General features: G+C 47.3%; 1 protein-coding gene and 1 pseudogene across 2 annotated transcripts; both read right to left on the minus strand.

Annotated features, from left to right (window-relative positions):
* Positions 1 to 3,556: 3,556 nt before the first annotated feature.
* Positions 3,557 to 6,839, minus strand: LOC307089383 (beta-galactoside-binding lectin-like; annotated as a pseudogene). Its single transcript, XR_013812791.1, has 4 exons — positions 6,799 to 6,839; positions 5,638 to 5,717; positions 4,258 to 4,439; positions 3,557 to 4,000 (listed from the first exon to the last, which is right to left on the minus strand). The product of XR_013812791.1 is annotated as a beta-galactoside-binding lectin-like (transcript).
* Positions 6,840 to 8,179: 1,340 nt separating this feature from the next.
* On the minus strand, positions 8,180 to 11,298 carry LOC307089393 (beta-galactoside-binding lectin-like). The gene is made up of 4 exons (XM_079755651.1): positions 11,206 to 11,298; positions 10,378 to 10,457; positions 8,838 to 8,991; positions 8,180 to 8,655 (listed from the first exon to the last, which is right to left on the minus strand). The coding sequence occupies exons 1-4, from the start codon at positions 11,209 to 11,211 to the stop codon at positions 8,509 to 8,511; spliced, it is 387 nt and encodes a 128-aa protein (XP_079611777.1). The 5' UTR covers positions 11,212 to 11,298; the 3' UTR covers positions 8,180 to 8,508.
* Positions 11,299 to 12,158: the final 860 nt, after the last annotated feature.

Genomic DNA, 12,158 nt, shown 5'->3' on the forward strand with positions numbered 1-12,158 from the left:
AAATAGGTCTCAAACCCTGCTATATCCCGACCACTGGCCTTAGCAGATATAAGTAAGATCTCTTGCTCTAGAGCTTCAAGTTTTGTCTTTACAGCTCGGGTGGAATTTGCTGTTTATTGTTGACAAAACAATCTGATCTGGACGTTCCCAAGGTCCCACCACTGTGTTAGGGACTTGTGTTGTGCTTTCTCCACCCTCCAGTTATTCCAAAAAAGGTGAAAGAACTCACAACCCCATGATCTTGAAGTAGCCTAATGTTGAAACGCCGGTATGGGCTTCTCGGCTTATATAGTGTGGTGGCACTTGACAGTGTTGGCAAATGATTTTCATACAGGCCCATTGGGGTGATACCGTTCTTAAAAAAACGTCCCCTATCCTGTTTAAAGCCGACTAGGACCAGCCTTATCGATGCCGTTTGTTTCCAGTATCTGGAGAGGATCCTCTCCAAAATCTAATTTTCGAAATACGGGGATACATTGGAGAGAACAAGCCTCTTGGCCGGAGAAGATAGAGGCAAAACTTGAACGAATGAATCCATAATAACAAGCCCTTCCTCGATCAGTTTATCCACCATCGCAGTTTCAGATAAGAAAACCACAATGGCTATATTCATGCAGGAGGCAGATCTGATGTTCTTTCCACTACCAACTGCTTTGCACATCACCTGGATCACCTGGCCCGGCCATCCCACCCCGCGGCCAACTGTTTGTTAGCAGCAAAACTGTTGCTGGCGATGCACCAAACCGGTCAAAATCGCCTTTTTTTAACGATGTTACACTTGGTTTAAGACAGCTACTTGTTTAGTAAAGAAAAAAAAACATCTGAATTTGCAAAAAACCGAACTGATCACGCACTGCTCTCAACACGACCAACTCCATCAGAGAAAGAGAGAGAGAGAGAAAGAGAGAGAGAGAGAGAGAGAGAGAGAGAGAGAGAGAGAGAGAGAGAATGGAGTAAAGAAAGAATGTTGGAGGGAGAATATGGGGGAGGGAAAGAAAGGGAGAGAAAAATCAATCAGGAGAATTGAGAGAGTGTGGGAGAGCGAGGGACAGTTGGGCTGTTTGATACAAATACACTGGTTAATTACAGGTTGAGATATGGTTTGAGCAGCAGACTCCTGTGTCCACCACCGCCTCAGACCAACATGTGCTCTCCATTAGCAGACATGGAGCCTCTCAGTCCGTCTGCTGGCTTCCCTCGGCGGGGTCTGGCCTCTAAACTGAGGCCTGCTCATACTGAAAATACTCTTTCCTGATTCTGCTACTGCTAATCTATAGTTCTGGTCACACTTCCTCGTGTTGAACTGGAAGAAGGAAGGCAGTATGGTCTCAGTCAGATGTTGGCACCTTACGATTTGTACATTTTTATAATAGGTTAACTTTTGCAAACATTATTTAACAAATTGTGTATCAGTATATCGACATGAGAACGAATAGGTGTGGCATGTTTCTTACAATGGATAGAGTACAGTTTAAATATAACTTTCTTCAAACTATCTTTAAAAAGTCGCACAAACGTGTTCAGAGTTTTCACCAGCCAGGTGAATATACATAACATTTAATATCCCATGTTTAAGCTGTCTAACCAATGATAAGACTGGACGTCTCGATCAATGGCCAAGCCAGTATAGTTTGACGATAAAAAGGAATAAAACAAATAAACAAAAGCACAACAAGTTCTGAAAAGTTATGAATGATGCCCGGAGTAATGATCCCATCACCTCAAGAGACAACTATTGGTTCCAATGTGCGCGTGTCTGGAGAGGTGCCCATATATGGCATGCCAACCCCGCCAGTAATCGTCCTCATTCAGTCACCAATCACCTTCATCACGGCGTAAAAAACGCCGTAAAATGTGAAAAAACGGTGTTTGTTACGCCGTAATGCGCCGCTATTTACGCCGCAATGAAGTCCTTCAAGAGTGTGTAAAAAGCCAACCCCGTTTTCTTTCGGGGTTGGCTTGCCATAGCCCATATTTAAACCACACGTACTGACACGCATAATGAAACGCGTAATGACAGCTGTCACTCAATTCATAGCAGAGCAGCAGTAAAACCACGCGGAATGAAACAAACACAACTGATGTCCAGAGAAACACTGCAGGGATCAGTGGAAATGCTTGTTTCTTTATACTTACAGCCATGTTGCCGTCCGATCGGTTGAGTTTACGCGCAGGGAGGAGAGGAGGCAGTAGATGAGAGTCCTGCCTGCTGGGAGGGTATTTATTGCAAGACGTGTAGAACCTGACAATGTAATAAATTCCCGATGATGTAGTAACCCCAATAATGTAATAAAAATTTGCACTTGATCCCTTTGAAAATGTAATACAACCTGATAATAATAAAGCTTTATTGCAGACACAGGTCCATATAACACATCATAAATATAAATAGTATAAAGAAAAAAGGAGTTACAAAAATGGATCCAGGCTATTGCGCCAATGCCGTCTTAACCTAGACGTGAATCTATAGCAGCTTTTCAGAGAGCTGAAAAGCTGCTTGGTCTTCCATTATGTGGTCCTCTGACTTGTCCAGGCGACACATAAAGCTAAACAACAGCTGTCTAGTGCCTCACAGGTTGGCACTCTAGTGGACACAAACAATTGACTGGCACTATGCCACCTAGGGAGACGAAGTAGCAGCCTCATTGCATCGTTTTATTCTACCTTGAGCCTATGCATACTCTTTTTTTATAGTTAGACCACAATTGAGCAGTACATAACGGTGTTATGAAGGTTATAAACAGTGAGCACTTCAAAGAGTCAGAGCACATAGAGAACTCCCTTATAAGCATGTTATGTTGTATGAAAATTTAATATCTTCCCCGATAATGTAATAAAGTGCATTTCCCAGGAACGTAATAATCTTTGTACCAATAATGTAATAAAGTCTATGATACATTAAAGGGAAGTTATTACCAAGTGGTGATATAGGCAACTCTAGGTCAAGAGCTCTAGCGCCACCAACAGATCATCCTTGCAGAATTATACACAGTATGAAACTATGAAGTTATATTATTAGCTAGTTATTATAATTGGTATTATTTCTCATGGCATGGTCATCATGTTATTTGCAGGCCGGACAAGCGCGTGAGACAGAGATGTATCAAGGCCTGGAGTCCAGCCTAGGGCTGGAACACCAAGGTGCGGGTTTGATTCCCAAAAGGCCAACTCATGCACTGCATCAAACAAGTATTCTGTGAGAAGTATTAATACTACTAAGGAACACTTTCCCTTATATGCAGCTTAAGTTAAGAATATACGGAATATTAACTGCCACACCAATGGAAATGCTTATTTTTCCATGCCATTAGCAACATATACTGCACACACACACACATACACACATATACATCTACATACACACAAACACACATATACGTGCACACACACACACACAAACATACACACATGCACAAATATACACACGCAGACACACACACACATACACACACACACAAGCACACACAAAATGTTGGACAACGACAACTTGACAAATAAATCACCAGATGTTGATTATCATTGCTAAAAAAAACATTTTTAATACACATCAGTTGTACGACTCAAGGAGGAAGGGCTGACGTGGTAACAGCTGGACAAGATCGGCCAAGACAGGCCAGGGTAGAAGCAATTCATCATGGCCGATGTTCCCAAAGGAATACAAAGGCCAAAGGCCTGAACAAAACAAATCAATCCGTTTTACCACTGCAGAAAAAGCATTGTAAAGAACATGCAACACAGGGATGTCAGAGGTTGATGTAGCGAGTGGTTCTCCTCTGCCTGTGAACCGGTCTACTGTGAGGAGAGGCCTGCACACCACAGGACACCAGACTGAAGGAGGAGATCCACCTCAGGGTTAGTTGATCTCAAAGCTGCGGATGAGGACGCCCTCGTCGAAGGAGAAGTCCTTGTACTCAGACGCCCCCAGGCGGTTGGGGAAGTGGATCTCAGAGCCATCGCTCAGGAGCACCAAGAACTCCTCAAGGGTCAGGGTGACGGTGAACTAAAGAGAGAGAGAGACACCGGGACACAGGGAGAGAGAGAGAGAGAGAGAAAGAGAGAGAGAGAGAGAGAAAGCAGCATGAAGAAAATGTATGTTCATACACCCCCTCTCCCTCTCCCTCACCCCTCCCTGCCCCTTCTCCCTCCCTCCCCCCCCCTAGCTCCCCCCTCCATCCCCCTCTCACCTTGAAAGACTCATCGTAGTTGAAGGGGAACCCCCCCTCTCCCCCTCTCCCTCCCCCCTCTCCCCCCCCTCACCTTGAAGAGCTCCTTGTGTTTGAAGGGGAACAACACGTGACGGACCTCTTCCCCCCAGACCCCCCCCCTGGTTCGTGTTGTAGACCACCATCTCCTCGTCTTTGTAGCCCACTGATGTTCCTTTCCACCACACGCTCATGTGGAACGCGATGTCGGACCCGGAGGCGATGTTCATCACAAAGCTGGAGGGAGGAGGAGGAGGAGGAGGAAGAGGAGGGGGAGGAGGAGGAGGAGGAGGGGGAGGAAGAGGAAGAGGAGGAGGAGGAGGAGGAGGAGGAGGAGGAAGAGGAGGGGGAGGAGGAGGGAGAGGAGGGGGAGGAAGAGGAAGAGGAGGAGGAGGAGGAGGAGGAGAAGGGAGAGGAGGAGGAGGGAGAGGAGGAGGAGGAGGAGGAGGAGGAGGAGGGAGAGGAGGAGGAGGAGGAGGAGGAGGAGGAGGAGGAGGAGGAGGAGGAGGGGGAGGAGGACCACCCGGTACTCATTAGTCACTACAGCTGCAGTACAATAACCGCGTCACGCACGGGACTGAAGCTGCTCAAGGCTCCGGTTCAGACCCCGATCCATCGATGAGTCGACTCATCGACTTTACGCTGATATTACTTTACAGCCTCTTTAAGATTGTGGAGAGATTATCGTGAGGGTTGGGGATTCTATTAATCTGAATCATTTCAGCGAAACAGCTTCAAATAACATTCAAACCCAGGAGAACAGACTAGCAGGTGTGCTTGTATGTGGGCTAGGCTAACTCAAGGCTTTGAATAGAGAGGCAAACTAAAGGGGAGGAGCCTTTACAGCTGGCCCCTGAACCCGGCCCCCACCCTCAAGACTAACCTTTGGCCCCTGAACCCGGCCCCCACCCTCAAGACTAACCTTTGGCCCCTGAACCCGGCCCCCACCCTCAAGACTAACCTTTGGCCCCTGAACCCGGCCCCCACCCTCAAGACTAACCTTTGGCCCCTGAACCCGGCCCCCACCCTCAAGACTAACCTTTGGCCCCTGAACCCGGCCCCCACCCTCAAGAGTAACCTTTGGCCCCTGAACCCGGCCCCCACCCTCAAGAGTAACCTTTGGCCCCTGAACCCGGCCCCCACCCTCAAGACTAACCTTTGGCCCCTGAACCCGGCCCCCACCCTCATGATTAACCTTTGGCCCCTGAACCCGGCCCCCACCCTCATATTTAACCTCTCAACTCCAGAACTGGACTTTTCTATTGCAGTTCAATTTCCATCAGTAAAGTGAAATAATCAAACAAGGAAACGTTCCAAGCTTTTTTTTTTTAACGTATAGGAGGACAGATTCATGGGCCATCTGCGCGTGGAGGACACCGCCCCCTAGTGGGTGAAAGTGTTAGCGCGACGGGACGGTGAATCCACTGATACTCACCGGTCAACACCAGTCTTGGGGATCCCGGTGATGGTCAACGTATGGCCCACCTTCAGGGGCCTGTTCTTCACCAGCATGTCCTGTTAGGGAGGGAGGGAGAGAGAGAGAGAGAGAGAGAGAGAGAGAGAGAGAGAGAGAGAGAGAGAGAGAGAGAGAGAGAGAGAGAGAGAGAGAGAGAGAGAGAGGGAAAGAGAGAGAGTGGGAGAGAGAGGGAGAGAGAAAGAGGAGAGAGAGAGAGAGAGAGAGAGAGATATGGTTTGAGCAGCAGACTCCTGTGTCCACCACTGCCTCAGACCAACATGTGCTCTCCATTAGCAGACATGGAGCCTCTCAGTCCGTCTGCTGGCTTCCCTCGGCGGGGTCTGGCCTCTAAACTGAGGCCTGCTCATACTGAAAATACTCTTTCCTGATTCTGCAACTGCTAATCTATAGTTCTACTGGTCACACATACTCATGTTGTACTGGAAGAAGGAAGGTAATATGGTCTCAGTAAGATGTTGGCACCTTTTGTTTAGATTAGAATTTGTACATTTTTATAAAAGGTTAACTTTTACAAACATTATTTAACAAATTGTGTATCAGTATATCGACATGAGAACGAATAGGTGTGGCATGTTCCTTACAATTGATAGAGTAATCCTACACTCACTTTAAATAGGTTACAGTTTAAATATAACTTTCTTCAAACTATCTTTAAAAAGTCGCACAAACGTATTAAACAAATAAACAAAAGCACAACAAGTTCTGAAAAGTTATGAATGATGCCCGGAGTAGTGATCCCATCACCTCAATAGACAACTATTGGTTCTGATGTGCGCGTGTCTGGAGAGGTGCCCATATATGGCATGCCAACCCCGCCAGTAATCGACCTCAAAAACTGTGTTTGTTACGCCGTAATGCCCAAAAAATGCCCCGCTTTTTACGCCGCAATGAAGTCCTTCAAGAGTGCGTAAAATGTCAACCCCGTTTTCTTTCGGGGTTGGCTTGCCATAGCCCATATTTAAACAACACGTACTGACACGCATAATGACAGCCGTAATGACAGCTGTCACTCAATTCAGAGCAGAGCAGCAGTAAAACCACACGGAATGAAACAAACACAACTGATGTCCAGAGAAACACTGCAGGGATCAGTGGAAATGCTTGCTTCTTTATACTTACAGCCATGTTGCCGTCCGATCGGTTGAGTTTACGCGCAGGGAGGAGAGGAGGCAGTAGATGAGAGTCCTGCCTGCTGGGAGGGTATTTATAGCGAGACGTGTAGAACCTGATAATGTAATAAATTCCCGATGATGTAGTAACCCCAATAATGTAATAAAAATTTGCACTTGATCCCTTTGAAATTGTAATAAAACATGATAATAATAAAGCTTTATTGCAGACACAGGTCCATATAACACATCATAAATATAAATAGTATAAAGAAAAAAGGAGTTACAAAAATAGATCCAGGCTATTGCGCCAATGCTGTCTTAACCTAGACGTGAATCTATAGCAGCTTTTCAGAGAGCTGAAAAGCTGCTTGGTCATCCATTATGAGGTCCTCTGACTTGTCCAGGCGAAACATAATGCTAAACAACAGCTGTCTAGTGCCTCACAGGTTGGCACTCTAGTGGACACAAACAGTTGACTGGCACTATGCCACCTAGGGACACGAAGTAGCAGCCTCATTGCATTGCTTTATTCTACCTTGAGCCTATGCATACTCTTTTTTTATAGTTAGACCACAATTGAGCAGTATACAACGGTGTGATGAAGGTTATAAACAGTGAGCACTTCAAAAAGTCAGAGCACATAGAGAACTTCCTTATAAGCATGTTATGTTGTATGATAATTTAATATCTTCCCCGATATTGTAATAAAGTGCATTTCCCAGGAACGTAATAATCTTTGTACCAATAATGTAATAAAGTCTATGATACATTAAAGGGAAGTTATTACCAAGTGGTGATATAGGCAACTCTAGGTCAAGAGCTCTAGCGCCACCAACAGATCATCCTTGCAGAATTATACACAGTATGAAACTATGAAGTTATATTTTTAGCTAGTTATTATAATTGGTATTATTTCTCATGGCATGGTCATCATGTTATTTGCAGGCCGGACAAGCGCGTGAGATAGAGATGTATCAAGGCCTGGAGTCCAGCTAGGGCTGGAACACCAAGGTGTGGGTTTGATTCCCAAAAGGCCAACTCATGCACTGCATCAAACAAGTATTCTGTGAGAAGTATTAATACTACTAAGGAACACTTTCCCTTATATGCAGCTTAAGTTAAGAATATACAGAATATTAACTGCCACACCAATGGAAATGCTTATTTTTCCATGCCATTAGCAACATATACTACACACACACACACACATACACACATGTACATCTACATACACACAAACACACATATACGTGCACACACACACACACAAACATACACACATGCACAAATATACACAAGCAGACACACACACACATACACACACACACAAGCACACACAAAATGTTGGACAACGACAACTTGACAAATAAATCACCAGATGCTGATAATCATTGCTAAAAAAACATTTTTAATACACATCAGTTGTACGACTCAAGGAGGAAGGGCTGACGTGGTAACAGCTGGACAAGATCGGCCAAGACAGGCCAGGGTAGAAGCAATTCATCGTGGCCGATGTTCCCAAAGGGATACAAAGGCCTGAACAAAACAAATCAATCCGTTTTACCACTGCAGAAAAAGCATTGTAAAGAACATGCAACACAGGGATGTCAGAGGTTGATGTAGCGAGTGGTTCTCCTCTGCCTGTGAACCGGTCTACTGTGAGGAGAGGCCTGCACACCACAGGACACCAGACTGAAGGAGGAGATCCACCTCAGGGTTAGTTGATCTCAAAGCTGCGGATGAGGACGCCCTCGTCGAAGGAGAAGTCCTTGTACTCAGACGCCCCCAGGCGGTTGGGGAAGTGGATCTCAGAGCCATCGCTCAGAACCACCAGGAACTCCTCAAGGGTCAGGGTGACGGTGAACTAAAGAGAGAGAGAGACACCGGGACACAGGGAGAGAGAGAGAGAGAGAGAAAGCAGCATGAAGAAAATGTATGTTCATACACCCCCTCTCCCTCTCCCCCTCTTCTTCACCCCTCCCTGCCCCTTCTCCCTCCCTCCCCCCCTCTCCCCCCCCTCTCCCTCCCCCCCTCTCCCCCCCTCACCTTGAAGAGCTTGTCGTATTTGAAGGGGAACCCCCCCTGGCGGACCTCTTCCCCCCAGACCCCCCCCTGGTACGAGTTGTAGATCACCGCGCCGTGGAACTGAACGCTCATGTGGAGCGCATGGTCAACCCCGGAGCTGATGTTCACCACAAAGCTGGAGAGAGGAGGAGTAGGAGGAGGAGGGAGAGGAGGAGGAGGAGGAGGAGGAGGAGGAGGGGAGGAAGAGGAGGGAGAGGAGGAGGAGGAGGGAAAAGAGGAGGAGGAGGAGGAGGAGGAGGAGGAGGAGGAGGAGGGAGAGGAGGGAGAGGAGGAGGAGGAGGAGGAGGGAGAGGAGGAGGAGGAGGAGGAGGAGGAGGGAGAGGAGGAGGAGGGGGAGGAGGAGGAGGAGGAGGAGGAGGGAGAGGAGGAGGGGGAGGGAGAGGAGGAAGAGGAGGGAGAGGAGGAAGAGGAGGAGGGAGAGGAGGAGGAGGAGGAGGAGGAGGAGGAGGAGGAGGGAGAGGAGGAGGAGGAGGAGGAGGAGGAGGAGGGAGAGGAGGAGGAGGAGGAGGAGGAGTTTTGTGGAGAGATTATCGTGAGGGTTGGGGATTCTATTAATCTGAATCATTACAGCGAAACAGCTTCAAATAACATTCAAACCCAGGAGAACAGACTAGCAGGTGTGCTTGTATGTGGGCTAGGCTAACTCAAGGCTTTGAATAGAGAGGCAAACTAAAGGGGAGGAGCCTTTACAGCTGGCCCCTGAACCCGGCCCCCACCCTCAAGACTAACCTTTGGCCCCTGAACCCGGCCCCCACCCTCAAGACTAACCTTTGGCCCCTGAACCCGGCCCCCACCCTCAAGACTAACCTTTGGCCCCTGAACCCGGCCCCCACCCTCAAGACTAACCTTTGGCCCCTGAACCCGGCCCCCACCCTCAAGACTAACCTTTGGCCCCTGAACCCGGCCCCCACCCTCAAGACTAACCTTTGGCCCCTGAACCCGGCCCCCACCCTCAAGACTAACCTTTGAACCCGGCCCCCACCCTCAAGACTAACCTTTGGCCCCTGAACCCGGCCCCCACCCTCAAGACTAACCTTTGGCCCCTGAACCCGGCCCCCACCCTCAAGACTAACCTTTGGCCCCTGAACCCGGCCCCCACCCTCAAGACTAACCTTTGGCCCCTGACCCCGGCCCCCACCCTCAAGACTAACCTTTGGCCCCTGAACCCGGCCCCCACCCTCAAGACTAACCTTTGGCCCCTGAACCCGGCCCCCACCCTCAAGACTAACCTTTGAACCCGGCCCCCACCCTCATGATTAACCTTTGGCCCCTGCATTCGGCCCCCACCCTCATGATTAACCTCTCAACTCCAGAACTGGACTTTTCTATTGCAGTTCAATTTCCATCAGTAAAGTGAAATAATCAAACAAGGAAACGTTCCAAGCTTTTTTTTTTGAACGTATAGGAGGACAGATTCATGGGCCATCTGCGCGTGGAGGACACCGCCCCCTAGTGGGTGAAAGTGTTAGCGCGACGGGACGGTGGATCCACTGATGCTCACCGTTGAACACCAGTCTTGGGGATCCCGGTGATGGTCAACGTCTCGCCCACCCTCAGGGGCCTGTTCTTCACCAGCATGTCCTGTTAGGGGTGGGGTGTGGGGGGGGGGGGGGGGTGGGTGAGAGAGAGAGAGAGAGAGAGAGAGAGAGAGAGAGAGAGAGAGAGAGAGAGAGAAAATAATCAGGAGAATGAGAGAGAATGAGAGCGGGAGAGCAACGGACAGTTGAGCTGTTTTATATAAAAAAAATACACTGGTTTATTACAGGTTGAGATATGGTTTGACCAGCAGACTTCCTGTGTCCACCACCGCCTCAGACCAACATATCGTGGCGAGCCGCGCGGGAGGACGAGACGGGAGCCCAGGTTAAGCGGTTACGCAACTCTCGCGCCCCTTACACCGCACGACTACGAGAGTTGCCTTTAATGAATATGGTTTAAATATAACTTTCGTCAAACTATCTTTAAAAAGTCGCACAAACATGTTCTGAGTTTTCACCGGCCATATATATATATATATATATATATATATATATATATATATATATATATATATAATATTTGATACGAATGCACAAAAGCACAACAGGTTATGAAAAGTTATGAATGATATACAGTAGTGATCCCATCACCACAAGAGACAACTATTGGTTCTGATCCGCGCGTATAAGAGGTGCCCACATTTAAACCAGGCGTAATGACACGCGTAATGACAGCTGTCACTCCATTCAGAGCAGAGCAGCAGTAAAACCACGCGGAATGAAACAAACACAACTGATGTCCAGAGAAACACTGCCGCGATCAGTGGAAATGCTTGTTTCTTAATACTTACAGCCATGTTGCCGTCCGATCGGTTGAGTTTACGCGCAGGTAGGAGGGGAGGCAGCAGATCAGAGTCCTGCCTGCTGGGAGGGTATTTATAGCGAGACGCGCTCCGCTCATGTTGTCCAAAATGAGTGACGTTTTCAGCGAGATATTCAGACAAAAGATCCTACCTAGCAAACATTCCAGACGTCGAGTCACAACAGGACTTAATTTCGAGCATTTGCCCACATGAAAACATAATCTTAGAGGAATGGTGATTTAAAGGAAAACTCATTTTAGAGTGGTGTAACCGAATAAACACTCTGCTAAATGTAAATGTCTGCATCCAACAAGTCTAATATACACCGAGTCAATACGTGACTTTATTTCTACCATTTGCCGACATGAAAACATGTCTAGGCAATTGGTTATTTTGAGGAAAGCTTGTTTGACAGTGTTGTAACTGAATAAACACTGTTTAAATTAAAAAGGATATAACTTTGTAGCATGAGTGTGAACGGTAATGTTTTACACATGAATTGTGTTATTGAAGAGTGTTATTTATTCCAAACGTATATGGTTTACCTCGAGTTCCAATTAGGAAAAAAAAAAATCCTTTGGCCTCCAACACATGCGCAGCAGGTGGCCGTCAAGTTCGACAGGCCTGCGAGTTGCAAGTGAGTTTCGGAAAGACTCTCTTATTTGAAATGCAAATTTATTTCGAAAGACATTATCCATTTATTAATTGCATGATAAACTGTTGAATTTGAAGCTACATGGCGTATTCTCATGGATAGCTGGTTTTCGTTATCTCTGTGGGGCTCATTGACAAACCCTTGTGTATTTTGGCAGTCAAACTTCTCACCCTCCTCCATCCTGATACTGGTGTTTATATGCCATCGAAGATTATCAATGGCAAGAAATCTTTGTTTCGCGGGTTGACAGGCTAAACATGCTCCAACATCAGGTCGGCTTAGCTCA

This window comes from Pollachius pollachius, assembly GCF_949987615.1.
Source record: "Pollachius pollachius genome assembly, chromosome: 1".
In the NCBI taxonomy this organism is placed as follows: domain Eukaryota; kingdom Metazoa; phylum Chordata; class Actinopteri; order Gadiformes; family Gadidae; genus Pollachius; species Pollachius pollachius.